Source organism: Rissa tridactyla, chromosome 1, assembly GCF_028500815.1.
Source record: "Rissa tridactyla isolate bRisTri1 chromosome 1, bRisTri1.patW.cur.20221130, whole genome shotgun sequence".
Lineage (NCBI taxonomy): Eukaryota > Metazoa > Chordata > Aves > Charadriiformes > Laridae > Rissa > Rissa tridactyla.
In genome coordinates this window covers 149,446,017-149,467,735 of record NC_071466.1, presented here as the reverse complement: position 1 = coordinate 149,467,735, position 21,719 = coordinate 149,446,017, and the positions used below count along the sequence as shown (strand labels likewise).

At 40.3% G+C, this 21,719-nt stretch overlaps 1 protein-coding gene across 1 annotated transcript in view; it reads right to left on the bottom strand.

Annotated features, from left to right (window-relative positions):
• Window positions 1–4,758: 4,758 nt before the first annotated feature.
• The window catches only part of SLC15A5 (solute carrier family 15 member 5), a 34,747-nt gene continuing 17,786 nt past the window's right edge, over window positions 4,759–21,719 (bottom strand). The window contains exons 6-9 of the mRNA XM_054188197.1: window positions 19,408–19,596; window positions 14,933–15,064; window positions 6,719–6,827; window positions 4,759–4,903 (exon numbers count right to left, since the gene is read on the bottom strand). Coding sequence (XP_054044172.1) covers window positions 4,759–4,903; window positions 6,719–6,827; window positions 14,933–15,064; window positions 19,408–19,596 — 575 coding nt within the window. The remainder of the gene's footprint in view (window positions 4,904–6,718; window positions 6,828–14,932; window positions 15,065–19,407; window positions 19,597–21,719) is intronic.

The following is a 21,719-nucleotide window of genomic DNA, read 5'->3' as shown; positions in this document are numbered from 1 at the left end:
GCAAAGCTGCAGGCTTCAGCAAACAAAGCATCCCTTATAGCTAATTGGTATTACATGGAAACTCAACTGCTCTTATTTACAAAACTACAGATTTATGTCAAGCAAAGCCAATTATGCTTAATGTTTAAACTATTGCAGGTGCTCAATGACATTGTTGCTAGGCAGTAGAAGTGAAATTGCTCTTTTAATGCATCTTGTTCCAACTGGGAGCATGTGTTTTATCATCAGTGCAAACTTAACAGATGGAGATCTTAATCCTCTCCAGCGAGCTTTCTTCACCCTCCCTCCCTCAAAATGGTGTCCCATGCATTTAGACTTAAGTAAGGTGCTCAATGAACTGTCTGGGACAGAACTTATATTTCTTTGTTTGTGCATACATGAATACAGTATAAAACACACATTTAACCCTTAAATAAAACCCAAAACTGTACCAGCAGTAATCAGCAATTCATATGGCTATTAAAGGTTAGTACTAACCTGCGCTGAGCGCAGCACCTACTCAAATAGTTGTAACCAGAGCTGGCAAAAAGTACTAAAACAGCTTCTTTCAAAGTCAAAACTGAATCCACAGTCCTCTATCCTAATTTCACTGTATGTTGGGACAAGATTTAGAAAATTTAGGCAATACTCAAACTACAAAACTGAACTGGGATGTTTTTGGTCACTCCTAACCTCACTTAGGAGGCAGCTTTTTCCACAATAAATTTCAAAGCTATAATCCTTTATCGTGAGCATTAAAACATGCATATCTTAGATTTACCTTGTGCAAAGCAACATCAACAGGTGACCTCAAACACGGGCAAGCAAAGCTGAATGTTTTGTTTTCTCCCATGAAAACCGCCGTAGATCAACAAAATGCTGAACAAAAGGCGGCTATTTTAACATTTTCCAGCTTCTTATTGCATTATTTCATACACATTTCCTTATTTTTCCTGTCCCCTCCTTTTTTCTAAGGTATTAAATCAGATGTGAGAAGCCGCTTCCTACAAAGTCAAGACCAAACCTATAGAGTCCTTTATACTGATTTCACTGTGTGCTGGGACAAGAATTACAAAATTTAGGCAGTGCTCTGAAAGTACAAAGGATTCCATCAGCTTTGTGTGGAGTCCCAGATGCTGCAGTTCAAGAAGCATCCCCGTCTGTTGGGTATAACTGCTAAATTGTTCTGTCATAACAGTGAGCATGATTGATAGACTTTTGCATATAGTTTCCTCTGCACCACCAGCTGAAATAAGTCAAAATCCAGCAAAATCAGTACACCTTTTCTTTTTGCCATCCAGCCAAAAGGCCAAGTTCTTAAGTAAATCTGACAGAAAAAGCCTTCCTCTAGTCCACGTGAAGAAGGTAAAGAGTTTTCAGTACTCAGCTACTCATCCCAAAGCCCATTCTATCCCATATCTTCCAGAGTACCTCTTTATGAAGGCTGCCCAGCTGCTTCCTTCTCCATTACTGAAAGCCTTTCTTGCATGATTGCATGACAGAGAGGTCCTGTCCAGGGAGTTACCTAATCTTCTTTTTTCTTGCAGAATAATCTTCATCAGGCAATTAAACGGCAATAGCTGCATTCCATTCTCTGCTGTCATCAATTCTCACGTTCTGATTTCTGAGGGGGAAAAAAAAAAGAAAAAAAAAAAAAAAAGGGTCAAGGGTCTTAGGAATTTTGAAATCATTCAGCCTAAGCATGCACCAGAGGAAACATTTTATCTTAAAAGAAAGTTAGGTTTCTTCTTCACCTGTTCTTGATGTAAATGGTTCCAAACTGTTGTTATTTTTGCAGTTTAAAAAAATAATTATAAAATTACCATTAGGTGTTAAAAACATCTCTGGCCCAATTATACTCACTGCCTCAGATCTTAGATTTTACCCTTTTATGACGTAGTTCTTTTCCTTTTGTGTATAACTCTCAAATGCATTGACAGTGACCACATACCTCTTGTCAGCAGACTCCAGCCAGCATCTTTGCAGCTTTTCTGTGCCAAAACAAAAGTCAAGCATTCAGGAATTTCTCACCTTTTCTTTATGGAAAGAAACTAGGAGCTTCCATGGCTTAAAGCTGGCTTTATTGCAATAGAAATACCACTGAGAAAATAATACCTTACAAGCAAGTAACTGTCAGGTGGGATGGACAGATTTACTCAAAATATGTGGAAATCAGCCTGCCTCTCACTCTCCGGTGCCCTTGGAGACTAGGTCCTTCAGCCTTTTGCTGCCTCTCCCTCTCATAGCCCCAGCACCAGCCCGGCTTATGCAGTCACTTTAGGAAAAAGAGGCTGTCTCTGGCTGGCAGGCCAAGAGCCAGGGCAAGGCAAGCAGGCAGCCTTTTTCCCCCCCACACCACTTCTTACGTGGCAAACAGGGAATTGTGCACTCAGCTCCGCCATCAAGGCATGACGTCCCACACCAGTCAGAAAGCACATCTTTGACATGGAAGACCATTTCAGGTCAACTTGTATGAAGTTATACTTCTCCCATCTTCACCAGTGCATCCTAGAATCCCATTCTCTTTCACCGCGAAGGAAGATATTAAACAAGTTCCACAAAAAACTCACTTCCAGATGGGTACCTCCCCTTTCTACAATATCTGTTGCCATATGGGCTTTAACAGGTCCCCCAGCGACCACGTAGCTCTTCTGCTGACCCTGATCTTCATAAGTTATTTCCCATGGGACATATGTCAAATGCTTTACTGAAATCAAGGCAGATCATCTCTACTATGTTTTGTTTAGAAAATGAATTCTCATTACACACCAACATTAAGGTAATCTGGCAAATCTGCCTTTGATATGTTGCATTTTATTCAATTTTCCTTTTATCTCAAGACTTTAAATATTCTCTTTTAATTAAAAAAAAAAAAATCACAAAACTTAAATACTAGTGAGATCAAACTAACTGCTCCTGCCTGCCTGCCTTCATGCTTCTTAGATGTCTTTATTACGTTTCGTTCTCCCTTCTGCAACGTCAAACCCAAAGCTACAGCATTAAAAATGGTTAACAATGGAGAGATTATTTCCTTTAACAACCCTTTCATAGTTTCAGCTCACAAATCACCCACCGTGTCATTTCAGTGCATTATATTCCTCAAATATAGTTTTTCCCGCAGTAGAGCATTCCTCATATCTAGCAAGCATTCTGGCTTGTCTACCACTTCCAATACAAACACCTTGATATCAAAGTGCTCCTTTTGTTTTTGTGTTCAATATTTTTCCTTATCACATAAAGAACCCACTTCTATCCTCATTCGTTTTAGTAATGCGGCTTTAAAAAAAATTAAAATGTTAAGTGCTAAATTAGCATTGCTTACAATGCCCAAGTCATCCAATTTGGGGAGTATTTAACATTGTTTAGATTTTTAAAGTCGAATGCATTTTAATAATAATTTCCCCCCATTCCCAACAGCATCTACCCTTTCCCAATCTTCTCCTTATTCCCTTCAAACCCTTCAACTGGGCTACAATTAGTAATTTTGATGTAAATGAATTCTAGTCTCCAGTTCTCCTACTAGCAATTTTCTGTCTATCTTTCTTTAGGAATGACAAATCTCACAGTGCTTCTGCCAAATAAAAGGCTACATGCCTTAGTGTCAATGTTTCATAACATACTTCATGGACTTATTACTGGTATATAGGTTCTACAATATTTTTGGTAGATCTCAAAGCAATTTGCAAAGAAGGTGTCATGGTTTAACCCCAGCCAGCAACTAAGCACCCCGCAGCCGCTCATTCACTCCCCCCAGCCGGGATGGGGGAGAGAATTAGAAGAGTAAAAGTGAGAAAACTCACGGGTTGAGATAAAGACAGTTGAATAGGTAAAGCAAAAGCCGTGCATGCAAGCAAAGCAAAACAAGGAATTCATTCACTGCTTCCCATCAGCAGGCAAGTCTTCTGCCATCTCCAGGAAAGCAGGGCTCCATCTCGCATAACAGTTACTTGGGAAGACAAACACCATAACTCCGAATGTCCCCTCCTTCCTTCTCCTTCCCCCAACTTTATATACTGAACGTGACATCATATGGCATGGAATATCCCTCTGGTCGGTTGGGCTCAGCTGTCTCCTCCCAACATTTTGCGCGCTCCCAGCCTACTCACTGGCGGGGTGGTGTGAGGAGCAGGAAAGGCCTTGACTGCTTAGGAACAACCAAAAACATTAGTGCACTATCAACAGTATTCCCCAGCCCAAATGGAAAACACAGCACTACACCAGCTGCCAGCAAGAAAGTCAGCTGCACCCCAGCCAAAACCATGACAGAAGGTTAGTACGGCTGCGTCCGTTTTACTGACAGGGAAACTAAGGTAAAGCAGCAGCTTGCTGAAGGCTGGGTAGCAGATAAGTAGCAGAGCCAAGAATAGCACACAAGTCTCCCACCTTTGCAAGTATCAACCAGCCAATACCGGACTCCAAAATCATTTGTAAATGATACTGTCACAAAGTAATTTGCTAAACAAATATATACATGTGTTTATTAATTTTGAACTATTACTGAGTACTAATACATGTGGATACCTATCTATTTCCCTATAGAGATTAAAAGCCTTTTGTCATCAACCATGTCAAGCAGTGAACTCTTTGTCCTCGATGTGCAGCAACTCCAAGGCCAAATCCTATGACGACTGCTATTTTGTAAACTTATAAATAACATTATTGTTACTAAGAGAATTCATAAATACACTGGTAGTTCCACTTAGGTATCCTAGGTAATTTGTCATGAGAAAGCTGGTTAGTAACACAATCAAAATTTAGTCAAACGAGGGTGACATTTTATCAGGTTTTCTCCATAGGAGATAAAACGGGAGAACGTTCCAGGACACCACCATAATGCGTGATGGCTTTTTCATGCTTCAGAAGTTTTCCTTCAGGAAGACATCCTCCGAATTCTTTGGTGTATTCCTGATTCAGATCGTTGTATCTGGGAGGGAGAATAGGGATGGAAAATACTAAAATAGTCATCCTTTCTTGGATGAGCTTCACCTATTGTTTAGTAGGTAATATTTTTGCAAGTTATAGTGCCTTCTGAGTCCTGGACTACTAAGCAACCAAAAAAACCAGGCTAGTGATATGTGCTTTCCTAGAACCTTTCAGAACTTCGGGATGAGCAGTGCCAACCAGGATGCAGGTGTTAATAATAGCTGCACTGTGGCATTTTAACCAATTTAAAAAAGAAACACGCTTTTCTCCTCAGAGAAACGTTAGTATACTTTTTCTAATTCAGAGCTTTAAAGCCTGATTTCCTCCCACCCCTAAATCAGTGTTTATCTGAACAGTCCTCACGCTTTTTTTCTCCCCTCTGGGAGAATTCTTCTTCAGCACAAAATGAAACAATTACATTTGACCTCAAAAAACATATTTCATGTGGGTTTTGGTTGTCTTATTGAAAAACGAGGTAGCTTGATTCTGAAGTAAGATACCAATTTGAAATATTTTTTTTTTTGGAAGACTGGACATCAGCAAATTTCCTCATAAAAATATGTTAATTTTGCCACAAATTATTTGTCGAGTTCAACCCAATTTTAGGGCTACTTTTTGACAACCAAAACTTTTAATTTTCAGCAGTACATATCAGAAATGAAAATTTCACTTCTCAGAAGAATAATATCCCATTTTATAAAAAGAAGACAAAGTACACGCAGGAGAAACATTTCTAATCATGACTCAGGTCACATTTAAAAGAAGAGAATCGAGAACCAGCCACTGGAATAAATGGACACTTGTGTCTCAGGTTACATTGAAATAATTGACGAGACACTATGGTAATCTTTGGTGCTGCAAAGTTAGTGCTATACGTAATAGAAAGAGCAGTGTTTTTGTCAAGAGTTCTAGAAGTACACTGCTCTTGGAAGTTTTCTATTATAGTCATTATTGAATCAGTGCTTCAGCAAGGTTTCTGAAGGATTTCCATGGAACTGCAGCCCAATGCCTAAGAGAGAATGCCACTTGCATGTGACCCTTCCCACTTGTGGTGACACAGGTTGCTTTCCTCCCTGTTCTTGACTACGAGTATTACTTAACACACTGCCAACAGAAAGTTAACTGCGATTAAGTGTTCCAGAATGCAGGAGGCAGGCCAACTTTTAAACCACCCTGCAGGTAAAAGGGGACTGCAGTTGTGAGTTCCTTGCATTTTACAGACAATATACAAGCATTAAACCTAGGCCGCTCTATAGGTGGCATAAAATCGCTTCCATTGTCTCCAGCAGAAAGTTGCTTTTATCTCACTGCCCAGTAGAGTATCAGAAAATATTTCAGGGTTATTCTGTTGAAACCACTACATACAGCATTAGTATCCTATATTGAAGATGTAAGCTCATTGAGTAATGTTTTTTATATATTGGTACAAAGCCAAGTGCAGTGGAGGTCAGTTCCATGAACAAGATATCTTGGTGTTGTGATCTAAACTCTATACCAACATAGTTAACGTCTTTCTCTAAAGACTAGGATAGTGTTCTTTCTTCAAGGCATTTTCATATTAATAAGACCCCTTAAACATTCAAGGCTAATTACATCAGGGTTCGTTTTGTTTATTTGTTTGTTTTTTACTTTACCACATAATTTTTTATTGTGAAATCTCTCTGCTCAAGGCAGATGAAAAATGCTAAAGTCTGAATCCTGGATGACAACATATGATCTATCACTACCAATTCTTTATTACACACTAGTTTACAGGTTTTTCAAGGATTTCTACCTGTACAAATGAAACATCAAGCTTTCATTTTCTCACATGTACCTGTGTGCAATGGTCCAGAACCCCAGGGCGTTCACCACCATTAAGGAAGCCAAGAAGAAGAAGAATCTCTCCAATTTACCTTCATGCAGCAAGTGTGGAAACCAGTTGCCTGGCAAAGCAGACATTTGAAGCAGAATTAGTTTACCTTGCAGGATGAGACGTGGCTCATATGAAAGACACAAAGATAGCTTTGTAAGACACAATCACAGCAGGTGCTTTGATTTCCCCCCGCTCCCCATAGGTATTTATACAGACTTCATTCTCACAACATCTATGGGTTTTTTTGAGTCTACGGTGTATTTTGCTCCTGCTTTCTAGACAGGCAATAGAGATCTAGAGAAACTAAAGAACTTTCCTAACAAATCTGAAGCGTACTGGAAAACCTAACTCTGCACAGCTACTACTGTGCAGAGTAATGATTGGGCCATCTTCCCTTCTATATTATCCTGTGCACATGGCTAAATGAATGTCAAACGCAAAAATTTTAGGAAGAGCTAGAATTAAGGTGGTCTGTAGAAATCCTCATTCACATCTCTCATGCTTTTAAAAGGCCCTTCTTCAGATAAAAAACCCCAAACCTATAAGAAAAGCATAAAAAGCATTTGTTCAGTGCCTTGAATGGTGCTCCATTACTGAGATGCTACCTGACATTTCACTTTATGTTTCTTTATAGCTGCCTTTAGCCATGAGTCTGCGACGTGTCCTTGTCGTGCACACGGCATGTATTTGCATGAATGAGACCTTTCTCTACTAAGGCCTTTGGCCATAGTGTCTGTGACATTTTGGCAACTTAAACTCCATTCAGCGAGGATGGTGACACCTACACACACCCAGAGTCTTCCCTGCCTGCAATCTTGCGTGCTGTAGTTTGCAACTGCATCGCTTTTGATGTTGTCCATTGCAACCAGTCTGCAAACGAGCACAGGTGGTAAATAACTATGGAAATCAAGATGCTTAAAAAGAAAGCCAGCCCCAGTCAGTCTGCATTTGAAGACAGTCAGTACCTGGAGTCCCAGAATTAACTACAGCAAAAGCATAAAATCAAGGTGAAAAAGAAATTGTAGTAGATAGAGAATATCAGAGAGAGTTCTACAGTGCTGCAACAACCTTTTACATTATTTGGGAATACAGGATGTTTAATGCCTTTGAAGAAGAGAGAGAGACTGTCTTCATTGGCAAGTAGTGAAGTGCAATAGCAGCAAACACAGAGCATGAAAGAGCTGGTGCTGAGAACATGATGTCCACACTCTAAACAGCTCAGGGCAGGGGCTTCACATCAGACCAGTTCCCACCAACAGCTGGAACACATCAGGCACGAGCTTTTTTTTTTTTGTTTAGTTCCATACAAGAGGAATGCAGGTTTTTTTGTGCTCCAAGAACACTCTGTGATGCAAAACAACACACAAATAAGCAGAGGGGATCAGGACATTCAGATCAAAAGCACACTCCTGATCTGAGCTAAAACACCGGCATCAATGTGCCCAAAGTTGCCTGACTTTGCTCCTTCAAAGTCTGCTATGAAATCCTACCGATCTAAATGGAGAAACTATTCACCACTTGAACTAGCTACAAGGGAGAGGAGGAAACACAGCCACCTTTGCCGTAGCTGCGCTCTACAAACCTGACAGCCTTAACCAATCTTTTGGCCACTAATGCCATCTTTCGCCATCCAATGCTATACTTAGCTTCTCAAAATTTTCTCATTAGAGAGGAAAAAGCAGTCCCACAGCCTAGGAGAACTGGCAGCCAAAGGATTACACACACACACACCCCGCCTCCCCATATATTTACATTTTTCCCTTTCCTCCGCATCTTAAGAGTTGTAAACACGTTTCTTCCCAAAGCAGTTACCTTTAGCTCTCCTGGGACTAACAGAGAACAAGCTGCCATCAAGTGCAGCCGTTTTCCCCTAACTCCTCCGCAGTTCGCTCCGTGCCACGTTACCTTCCTGCCTGTCACAGAGCAGCACCACCTCACCCCTGCGCACGCCGTTCCTTTTGTAGCATTAGCTCGGAGCGAGCTTTAAAACGTATCATTTAACATTGTCAGTTGACTGAGCTCCTAGGTGCTATAGCTTCATTTTAGGAGCTTATAAACTTTTACTGTCATAATTCACAATCAGGTAGTTTTTCATTTCGCATCCCCCAGTGGCCAGTAGAAGTCACGGCGAGAGCGCGCGTCTCTGATGGAAGAGAAAGCGCGCGTGGGGCTCGGTGCTACAGCTTGTCAAAGCAGAGTTCACACTGTCTGCGAGGTTATTTACATCGGCAAGGCTAACTATATGAGCAGCGGGAGCTTCCTAATGGAACGGCATTTACAATGGAACCTGAACGGAAAAATATGTACTTAAAAATAGCACTGAGCGATTTAAAAAAAAAAAATTAAAAAGAAGAATTTAGCAGCTTCTAAGAAAACAGAGTAAAATGGACCTTTGAAACTGTCTTAAGACTAGCAGAGGCACCATAGTGAAGCGCTGAAAGTGGGAATGGTTGGTTTTATCAGCATGGGAGGGCAGCCCGGCAAGTAGGGTTGCCCAGAACCCAGATTCGGGTTCTGCCCCCACTTCACCACTGGTCTCCTCCATGGCCTGGATCAAAGATCATCGCTCTTTCTCCTCTCTACTTCTTTTAGTAATTGCCAGTGTTTAAACAGCAAGGCCAGGACAACGACACAAACCTTCGGAAAATCCTGTATTATAAGTGAGTAACAGCGTAGGCAGGGCCAAAATTAGATTGGGTACAGTAAGACTCCATCTCCCATAGCGCACACGTTCTCTCTCTCTCTCGTTTACTGCGCTATGCAAAGCAGGAGGAAGGAGCAAGGCTTTCTTTTCCTTTCAGTGAAGCGCAATAAGGTTTCTCAGGGGTGCCTTTCTCTACAGAGAGACAGGGGTGGCAGCAGTCCTAGAGATATCCAGACTGTTATCCTACTGTCAATATGCATTTTCATCAGTGGATACAGCAAAGATTAATGTAACCATCTCCTATTTTCAGCCAAAAAAAATTTCTTCTTTTTCCTTTTTAGGTGGAAGTTAGTTTTCCATGGAAGAGGGGATAAATCTGGACTACATTTACTTCTACTTACACAACTGCACTACTGGCAGGAAGCCTTGGGAGAACAGCCGTAGGTGTTAAAACATCAACCATGTGTTTCAGGCAGCAAAACTCCCTTTAGATGCTTTCACCCCTTACCCCGCTAACACCTTCCAGAAGCTGCCTGCAGACTCCAGCACCCTACACTGACTGGGTTTGGGGTTGATACTTTCAGGAATTTTACTCTCAACCATGAACGTCAGGAACTTACTGGGCCAGTTTGGTTTTGCTGGAGTAAGACGCCCTGAGCACTATTGTGTTTGAAGAGTCCAGCACTTTCTCATCCTTGAATCAGCATGCAATATGCTAACAATTCATTTTCCCCCAAAAGACGCTGCCTTTGGGTTCTGTCAATCCTTTACTTTTCTATGGAGATTGCCAACAGAAGTGCCAATTACAAGGTTGGTTTGTCACATAGATAATTACTCACTGGGAATTAACTTTCTACAACAAGCTCCTGATTGCCATTTTTATTCCAACAATGGAAATACTTTGTAGCATGAATCACCACAGAGAATCAGAAGTTTCCTTTAGCTGTGTATATTTTAAAGAGCCTTTTCTTATTGGTTAGAGGTGAATCGGTTATGCATTTCATGGTAAATTTAGAACAAATTAGAAGATTAAGCCTAGGCAGAGTCAGTTCCTCAAGCCTGCTATACCATACATTGTTGAAACAGAGTGCCTGGTAAACTTTCACTGGCATTTTGCAGTCCTATCGATTTTGCATCAAAAAATGCTCAGGTAGTACAAGACAGAGGAATATTATACAACACCAAGAGAAAACACCTGACCCCACCAACACAGCCAGTCAAGTAAGTGAAGCAGGGATTAAGACACAAACAGAAATGCTTTCCTGGCCTGCTTCTGGTGGATAACTGACAACAACAAACTGCTGGCAATACTAGCTATCAAAAAAGATGTGGAAAGGGCTGTGAGCCAGTCTTTGACATATACAAGCGTACACAAGGTATCTGCTACTATGACGGCACCCTTGGAGCTCTCAAGGGATTCACAACAAAGCCCAAAGTTGCAAAGGCAGGCATTCAGTTTGTTTAGTGAATAACACCATCATATTTTAGTATTGGGAAAACACAGAAGACAAAGCAAAACAGTCGCAAGCCAGAAGTTAGTCTATTCTGTATGATTCCCACATTTTTACAGCTATCCTGCAACTCAGACTTTGATTATAGAAAAATGTAATTCATATCTTAAAAACGGATTTTATCACCTTCCATCATTTCATCAAGTTAGTGGGCATCTATGTAATGTTTAATCATACCCAAATTAAAGTCTCAGTCTGCCTCTAATCCTTATTAGCTAAGTAGGCACCAGTGGACACCACCATCTGGACTGCAAGAAATATCCTTTAGCTTTATCATCTTTGGTATTTAGAATCACACAAGGCTCCAAACTGGAAAAAAAAAAACACAACACCCAAACCCACAAAAAACCCCCAGTTCTCTAAATACAAATAGGAAAACTGTATCTGGGGCAGTTTCCTTCCTCTGACCTTTTTTTTTCCCCCTTTTCTTTCTTACGTATTTATATTAATAGTTTTAGAGAAATGTATTCTGAAATGATTGGCATAGGAGGACAGGTTTTGTCTTGCATCTTCTTCCGTTAAAATGTTAGGAGAGGTAAGAGATCCAAAAGAAAGCAGTTTCCCAGCTTGTACTGAAAATATCACTGTCACCCGTCATCTGTTTGCACTCGTCAGATTTTTAAAAAAAGTCTTATTTTATCATATTCACACCATCCTCCATAGATGCGTTAAAAATGATTAATGCAGCTTTGACTGTGACTGATATCTGATCAACTTTGCCAATAAAAACCCAAATAAAATTCTAAACTAGTGACATGAAAGAGGATATGAAAGTGTTTAAATTTTGTCAACACCCTCTGTGCTTCATCACTTCAAAATGCACACTGGAGGATCTACTTCACTGCCTCCTGAATTGCTTCATGGAAAACATGGTCTCATTGCTTAGAGATGGGAGAACAGAAATAGTCTTGGCTCGGGTTTTAGTGAAACAAGAATCATGGGACAAGACAAAAGCACCCGTAGCCCGAGAGGTGCACACTAAGCCTTCTTAAATCTTACAAAACCATTGCATAAACACCATCATCTCCTTTCAGCAAAAGGGAAAGAATTTTGGTCTTCCAATATAGGGAAATTAGTTTAGCTTTTTAGGGAAAAAAGTTCCAGTTGGTTTTCGTTACCCCCAGTTCCATAAATTGCCCAGATACCGAATGTTTTACAAGCTCTTTAAACAGAGCTGAAAAAAATAACAAGGGCGAGTAATGAAAGCTTAATTTGTGTCATTTGACTTAACAGGGGTCACAATTTTATTCTCTGAAGCGCTGTCAACTTTAGAAGGTTCAATAGCTAACCGGTAACCATTAGGTTTTATACATTTAAAAATTATTATTTTGCTGATCTTACGCTTTTCATCACAAGCGCCAAAGAACACCGTAAGAAGCACAATGGAAGAGTTTGGAAAAACTACAGGTGGAATAAGAGAATTTTATATATAACTTTTCCTATCAAACTAGGAAAAAAAAATAAAACCAAGCCTAAATGCCTCTTTGGCTTTGCTACAGTCTACACCCAGCTCCAGAAATCTGATCCCAAGCCAACTTTGATTTATGAGTCAGCAGGACAAAAGCCTAGCTGGGATGAGTAGAGGAATATTCTAAGTTTTCAGTCTGAAGTGTTATAACACAAATTAAGATACAGGAATATCTCCATTATTTACAAGCTGTGAGTTGCACGAATTGTGACAACTTAGAATAATTAATCTCATTCAAGCGGGAAACACTGGGAAAGAGATACCCAGTAAGATTCCAATTATTTTTAGAAATAAGATGTGAGAGCCCAATAATATGTTATTTAGATACTACTTTCCTTGTTAGTATCTAACAAAGCTAACTAGAGGAACTGAGGAAACGCTAAATGTTTTTCACTGTATTTTCTTTAAAGCTTTTCAAGTTTTGCAGAAGACATCCTCTATTTAGGGGCTTATCCCATTACAGCACCTTAATCTGAATACAGACTGTTGCTGAATCCTGTGGAAATTGTAAGAGTGACTTTCGTTCAGGACAACGGTGTGGTCAATTCCATCTACGGGAAAAGCAGGTCTGACAACGTAAGTAAAGACATGTTACACCGTATTTTTTTATTTTTTTTTCTCTGCAAAGCTAAGTAGAGAACTTTGCCATACAACTTCATAAGAGTTCAAAAATCTTGAACAAAAAGGGTTGGAATGTGACAGCTGCAGTCTGCGGAGAGTTTGGAGAGTTCCAATTTTTGGTCCAGCCAGGATAAGAATTTAAAGGCTCTAATAAAAGAGCCTTTCTGGCAAGAAATTAACATTTTCTTTTTTGAATCAATTAAATGTTTTTGTACAGACTTACAGAAAAAAAAAATTGAAATAAATCACCTTGATATAAAATTAGACAAAAAAAATCTCCTGAATTGCAAACGAAATGCAAAAATTTATTTCCTCTATTGCTTTGTATAAAAATATTCTACAAAGGAATAAATTACATATACAGTGGCACAACATAGTCAAAATGTTTTGATGTTGACATTATGCTTAATTATTTTATAAATATTTAATTATACCCAAAGTCAAATTGCAGTAAAATATGTCAATTCTACTAAAACAAAATTTTTCAACCTTATCAAAATTAATAATTTCCATACTTTTGGGGGGAGGGGAAGAAAAATAGTCAGCAACACAGTCTTTCTTGAAGTGTTAATTTTCATTGAACCCATATTACTGAATGAAGAAAATCTGTTCCATTGGGGGAAATTCAGGGAGCTCTGCTCTCCACCCTGGATGCCTCATTACTTAATAGTTGTTTACCTGATTCATTTGGGTAAGGATCCCTGGTTTTTACCCACCTCTAGGTGATGCTTTTATACCTTGTAATAAAATTTTAATTGAATTGTTAACTTAAAAACAGCACTGCGCGTCAAAGACCCATTTGTTTGTTCAGATCTTGCAAGTAGGCATTAAAATTTCTTGTCATACTTTCAAGAAAACCCACTTTCCCTTGTTTTTAAGTTACATGATTCTTTATGTGGGAAAGAAAAGAACCCAAAACCTAACCAGCAGCAGTTACAAAATTCTTCATCCGTGGTAACTGCAATGGTATCATGCATTAGGGCCAGCAGTTGCGCTCTGTAAGAGATCAGTTCCCTGTAATGCAGTAACAACGAAGCTTATCAATGGAAAGCATCTTTAGAAGTACTGCTTCAGCAAGTGGAACAATTTCAGATATGCGAACAAAGGGATCCCCGTCCTTTGGTTCAAGAACTCAAGTGCTTTATAAATTTACTTATGAAACAAGTCTTTTCTGTATTGAACAAAGATTCATCAGCAAAGGAAAAGACTTTATGAAACTCTTGGCCTATCCTGAAAGTCAGCAACCCAGAAAAATCTCCACTTCAGGACTTACACTAAATATTCCTCAATCGGCTGAATCTGAAATAATTCCTTTTGAAACGGTAAGTTCTCTGGGAATTGCAGTATTCATCTGCAAAAGGGTAAAACCAGAGTGAGACCGTATTGCCACAGAATCTGGTTCTTCCAGTAGCTGGGCAAAGGGAGAGGCGTAAAGAAGGCAAGAGGGAGGGGATGGGTCTTGGGGAAAAAATTTCCTAGACAGCTTTGAAAGATTTAACCCAAGCTCCTTTCCCCTATGACACCGTGGAACAGAAAGAAAGGTATGCTCTTCATTCTTTGAAGTACTAATCTTGCTCTTGTGGCCAGAGCCTTCCACCTAAGCATGGCTAACATGAATGTACTTCTTTATGAACATAAAAAGGTACTTCCTAGACAATTTATTTTCTTGTCTTCCAGAACAGAAGTATAGAAATTGGAGGTGAGGGCTTCCTGCAAGATGCCGTCCTCTAATTACTCCACCTATCAAAACTAGGATGACTCATTAAAATTGGATGAATACAGCTGGAAGGCTATTTCCTATCTTAATTCCATCTTAATTGTGAGAGCAAATCAATAAAACTTTGGCATCCCCTTTAATTCTGCTGCCTAATTCTCCAAATCAATAGTATTAGAAAACTGCTCAGGAATACCAGTCATGAGCATATTCTTACCTTGAGTGCCTGTGTGGGCTGTCTGAACAAAGAAAGCTCCCATAAAGCAGCCAGCTCCATTAAAGAGAGTTAAAAAATGCATGGAAATCCCTCTCATTCTTTCTGGCACAAGCCAGAATGATAGTAAGGAACCTTAGAAAGGAAGCAGATACAGTTACAGGTTAAAAAAAAAAAAAACAAACAAAAAAGTAAATGATGGTAGAAGACAGAAAAAAAAAAAATTCCAAAGTGTCTGTAATAGGGACACTCCATATTTTACACAGAGAATATTGCTGCAGAAGGGCAATCACACATGTTAATCCTTTGTTAATAGGGTATGCACCGTTTAAATTGTTTCAATGAATCTCCGTAAGAAACCATCCCACATACAACTATCAATATTCCACAGGTACATAAAGATCTTTCACCCAGACTGTTGCTTTCACCTTTTAAAGCCTCAGGCATAGCGAGACAAGAGAAACACCACCACAGTCAGCAAGCGTGAAGACAGCAGATGTGATATTTAACTGTAGGACAGCAGGACCTGCTATGCCAGAGCCAATGCAGCATGGCCACTAGCAAATACTTCCAAAATCCAGAGCTCTACCTTTGACTTGGACAGTTACCTTGTTTTAACTTTAAGATGGACAATGCTCCTCTTCCCCACAGAGCAACTCCCAGAGTCACTGGCTAATTTTAGAGACATTGTTCTTCACTTTCTTGCCAGAAGAAGCAACAGCTGCGGTGGCGAGGGGGACCTACAGCATGCCATTGTAGCATAGATGACTACAAATAACCCCACCAGTTGTAGTTTGGCTAAACTAGGTTACAGTAACAGTAAGTCTTTATAATAGCTGTTCCTTTTGAGTACCTTTACCTGGTTATCAAAACCTCATTTCCTAATTTCACACCTTGAGCCCTCATCCACACTCGTTCTCCAAGATCCAGTGTCTCCCAGCCTGCTTTATTAGCTGAGTTTGAATGACCTCCAGCTTGAGAAACTTGTCAGCAGAGGATCCTATTTGGATGCTGAGTTGCCTGAAGCATCTCTGAATACAAATGAAACTTTGCAATCACCATCTTCCACCCTTTTTAATTTGGATATCCAAATGAGAGCTTTGGAAACATATTAAGGAAACGAAAAAAATACCATGGGCAGAGTTTTTTTTCCCCTCATTCACAATAGGAACCAGAAGCCCGAGGGCAAGAGAAAGCAGGTGAGCCCGGGACACCATCTGTAGATGCAACAGTACAGTCTGAAACATCGTACAGCCAGTGTCCTAGCTAATTTGAATCACTAAGAGTCTAAAAAGTTTTTGGTTATTCCTCCCTTCTAAAAGCAGGGGTGCAAAAACATGCATCTTGGCCAAATTCAGCTTGGGTAATTGCGTCCTACTTACCTAAATTACCCCTGCTGTTTCAGTTGCATACTCCATTCCTTGCATCTCCCACGATGCTGCTGTGAACTATTAAACAGCTGCTGCATTTCACCCTGGAGACGACTGCATTTCATCGGTGGGTGAAGTGATCCCAAATATATCCTTTAACTAACAGAGCTGTTTGCTACCAGGCTTCCCATTTCTAAGTGCTTTGAGACATGCTGATGGGCAGATGATATTCTTGCGGCACTTCAGCAAACTCTGCAGATCTGCTAACCCTTTGTAGGACAAAGCGGTGACAGTGCACCAGGCGGCCTGGACACTGGCAGCGTAACACAGCTGCTCCTGGCCAGCAGGCTGGCTTCCCTTCCTCAGCAATTTCATGCACTGTGGGGGAAAATATCACCTAATATTGTCCCACAGGACAGAGCTGTTTTGGGTTTTGTTGGTTTTTTTGCTGCTGTTGTTGTTTTGGTTTTTTTACCGGTATTTTTGGGGGGTTTCTTTGGGTTTTGGAGGGATTTTTTATTTTTTTTTTTCTTTCAAGTCATTGGGCTTTAAAAGATTAATCTCCTAGTTTAAACCAAGCTAGGGTTACAAAATTCAAACTGTCAGAGGCTTCTGAGATCTCACATTCTAACACTGTGGAGGAGAGCAATTATTTTATCATTGTTTTATTTTATTTTTAAAGGACTGCCTTGGAGCTAGGCAAACATTAAATGCTGATATTATTCTAAGAGTCGCTCATGCCACCAGAAGCAGATGATTACACAAAACTCCTATCAACAAGATAATGAAATATATTGTATAAACACAATTGTAAGTATCAGGGCTCAAACGCAGATAAAGAGTTCAATATGCCAAATCTAGCTCCTCTAACCAAGCACTTCAGAAATGAGATATCTCCTCTCTTCCCTCTGATTACAAGTGTGAACATTTCTGTCTTCAACTTGGATCATGTACTTTCAGGTCAAGTAAATTATTATGATAATTGAATTTGACCTTCTGCATAACAAAGGCAGTAAAATGTCAGGAAAGGTGAAACAACTATTTAAATGTCTAGGCTGTCATTACCATTCAGGGAGATACACTGAATGGTTCCTGAACAGCAATTCGGTTCAAATTCAAGTAGAAACCTAGAGCTCAGTTCAGCAGCCTGAATACAGACACCCAGTGCTGCCTGAAATGCTCCAGTGCACCTTAGCCATCTACACGGGGCTGTCCCGTAAGGTGCAAGACCGACAGGACAACCATGTTCTTCTCCAGCAGCAGCTGGAAGCCACACAGGTACCGTAAAGAGCCTGCTCGCCCTGCCTGCAGAGTCTAGATGCTCCATGACAAATGGTGCCAGACACCTATGAGTGGGCAAGTGAACGGAGGCCTGCATCCCCATCAACTACAGCAGTAACCTACTATTTTAGGTACCCACCTTTAGTTTTCCAAATGCAAATCTCAAATTCAGACTTAGTCCCATTTACCTGGCTTCTTGAATAGCACCTGTAAATGCAGCTCTTAGCAGGATGCTTAATCTTTATTTAAATAGGGAAGACAACTTTTATTCCTAAGACATTCTAATCACAATCCTTTAAAAAGACCGAAAACAAAAAAAAAAAAAAAAAAAAAAAGAAAAACACCCCAAGATGGAGCTTTATTTCTTTTCTAAAGGCTAATGTCATCTTCCAAGTCATTGAACTTCTGTTGTGTCCCAGCGTGCTAGATTAATAAGCCTTATTCTACCAGCAATATTCTTCTCATGCTTCTGCATCAGAAGACTGTAAGCAAGCCACCTCCTAACCTTCTTTTTTTGTTAAGCTAAACAGAGAAGGTCACTGTTTTCAGTTACACTTAGCCTGTAACCTAGAAACCACGTTACCTGCCTAGAAACCCGTTTCAGTTAAGTACTTGAGAGCTATCGGATGAAGAGGCATTATGAAAGTGCTAAGTATTTAAAACTAGGGAAAATTACCTTTTTAGTGACAGACCGTGACCCACAGCTTTCAGTAGTCTTAGAGAGTAAGAGTGAAGCTGAGATACTGAAGTTATTTCCTGCTCTTAAATAAAAATCTGAACATTTCTGGGGTTGTACTGGAACAACAGACACTCAACCTGTAGAATTAAATGCCTGCAGAGATCAGCTAGTCAATTACTTTACCTGTGTCTCTATGTGAATGTTGACTAGATTATTTTTGTAAAACTAACAGTTTTTTTTAAGCACTGCAAGGTGAAACACTGGTAAGCACTCTGCATGCTCCTCAGAAGAAAATAAGCCTCGGGAATGTCAGTGTAGTTGTGGAAAGGTGAGTTATGGAAGGGAGGGAAGGTTCAGACTCACAATCAAGAGCGCGTCTACATAATTTATGGGTGGCAGGCGTGAGCGAAGCTCTGCCTGTGCTCTGCAAAACAGGAGTGTTTATCTCTGGCTCCATGCCACAAGCTAAGGCATGATGCTCTGTGCAGGCATGTTCGCATGACTCCCGATTGGAGCACAAACAAAAATATTGCATCTGCCTACAATATTCTCCAGGTTAGCCTATCAGTTGAATCGTGTTACTCGCCTACATATGCTCTGTATCAGTGAAAAGGTCGTAATAATTCTATTAGCTGAGTCCACAAATGAAAAAGGGTAAGATAAATTGCTTCCCCTTTCTTTAACTGTGGCCTAAAAAGAGCTCGTAGACCATAACCACTGCTCATCTGCCATGTGCTTATTTGTTCCATCTCAAGAAAATCACCACCGAAGAGTTCAGGTCAGAAGGGACCTCAGGAGCTCATCCAGTCCAGCCCCCGCCTGGAGCAGGTTCAACTTCAAGACCAGTCATGCATCCCAGCCCAGAGTCCCACCGCTCTCATCATCCCCCCACCGAAAAGTGGATTATGCACCCCAGGGACCCGTGGGCTGTGTCACCTCCCAGTTAATCTGGAACAACGCTCACTCTGAGTTACAGCCAGCAAGACAAATTATGCTACTCTGATGCAGGTAAAGCACAGATCTGCTCATTAAGCCCATGGAAGAGAGCCAGGGATAAAATATCAGATGACGGTAATTATTTTTAGGAAGCTGATATCATTCTCTGTGAATCAGGACACTCTCGCTTTCTCCTATTAGATTTTACTTACAGGAGGGAGTTACCAAGGCTTCAGCCACTCCAAGTAGGATGTACTGAGGGGCTAAGTGGAAGCAAGGCATAGAGGAGACCAGGAGAACCTCCTCGGAAAGAGTCTGCTCCACCTGAGGGAAATGCTTTCGGTGTATTTCAGAGAAGCCAGCAACCATCACGGAAAGCGCAGCAGATAACTGACCTACAACTGGGTAAAGAGCACAGAGAGTATTCACCAAGCTGTAGTTACAGCATTATCGTGTATTTAGATGAAGCAGAGTCCCAGGAGATGCAAAAGAAGCTTTCCCTCCCTCCTCCCCACAATACATCCTCTCGACACAAACATGGGCAAAAAGTACTTGCTGCACCACAAGCCTAGCTCTAAATATATGGCAGAGGGACACCAGCTCAGCACAGAAAGGATTTAGGGATTAATTAAATTTTAGAACAAAGGAGAGAGGAAAATCTTTTCTGAAGAGCAAAGTCACAAAGAAGAAACTTTTTTTGAACATTGGCAGAGGTAAGAACGGAAGAGAGAAAGAAAAGGCAGCAGCCCTTCCAGGTATCACAAGAGACTGGGTGGGAATAAGACTACCAATCAGGGGGAAAATTCTCCTAATCAAGTAGCAATATGATTCTGAAATACACACATACGCTGTATGCTTCACCCATTTGTTTTCTATACAAAAAGAAGTAGTGCAGCCAGTTGAAGTACTGTATAACAGTAAAACAGTAAGAGTACAGGCCACGACACGTGGGAGAGAAAGATCACCACTGCAGATCCCACCTCAGGAGACCAAGCATTCCCACATTTTCCCCTTTCCCTCCACTTTAGAGTTTTCTTAAACTACTTTTGAAATTTTGTTGGATAGTTCATTTGCTAGACTGTTTAACATTTTAGGATGAGAGGAGCTGCATTACTGTAAGAGATAGTCTTCTGCTTTCTAAGTGCTTACACAATAAGCCATCGGACCACAGTTGCCTCCTGCCTTCTTCAGTTGTCTGGAAGAAGTATCACTGCATGATTCATACTACACTGGATCTATAATACAATTTTTTTATATATATATATATTTATATATATATAACCGCACATGCAATGTGTGGAGTCTTACCACCTGCCTCAGCGGTGAGGCAGAAGTACAAATACTGTATGAGCTCACAGGGCAGGAAAAAACCTATATGTTTAGCCTCATGAGGCTTCTAATAAACTCAGATGTATTATAAATACCACAGACATCACCATACATTGCATGGAGTAAAATATTTAAATGTATTATTTTATATTTCTTGATGCTGACAGTATGAAATGGTTGTAGCCTCTCGGAACAGAAAAACACAAAGAATGCAAAGTTTTCAAGTAAGTCTCCTGAACTTGAAACATTTATACTTCTGCTGTTTTGAGCTCCCATTGATTTTGACTAAGTTTGTGATTCCTCAGCATTTCTAAGCTATAATGTAAGTACAGGTGTGAGAATCGGGTTTCTTTTGACAGCTTTGGCTCAAATGCCTGGACTATGTTTTTCCACTTGTCTTACAAAACCTTGCCTCACTTATTGGATTTGATGTCAACAGTCAAAGGCTTTTGTTTCATATTATATTTATAACATTTATGAAGTTTGTCTCTTTGGATATCAGGGCAGAAGAGGCAGAAGTCATAAAGCTAAGTAGCTTTAGCCTTGTTATGTTTTTGCATGCATCTGTGTTTCTTCTCTCAGCAGCATCTCTCACACCCTTCCACCAGCAGTTTTCCTGCATTTTCATGACTTCAAATACCCTCCCCCTGCTTAAGCTGAGGCCTGGAAGCTGTTTTGATGTTAAGGCCCTTCTGGTGCTTAATAAGAACATCAATGAATTATTGCTTGAAAATTGATGATGGGAAGGAATTCAACAGTATTTTCTAGCCAATGCACCTTATCAAGGCCAGGTATAAAGCCCTCAAGGAGCTTCTTGTAATCTACCAAAGCAAGAGTTCTCCTAGTGAAAAATTATGTTACTACTAAAGAAACCTCAAGCAGTTCAATATTACTACACAGCGCTATATTTTAAGCATTTTCCTTACTAAAGGCCAAAACATTTCAGAAAAAGTAATCTCTGAATGCCCAGCAATTGCAATATTTCTTTTAAGACATTATGTGGGAGAAAAAGAAACTGAGAGCCTTGGAGACCTGGTTTTCCTCTTACGTCTTCTCCCTTTGGTCCTCTTTAAAATGACCAGTTTGAAGTGACCATCTGAGGCTTTGATTTTACAGGACAGCAGGCTGTTTTAGGACTGCTTGGGGCTGATTCTAGGACAGGGTTGTTTATATTATCTAGAGAATAAGGTTGTAT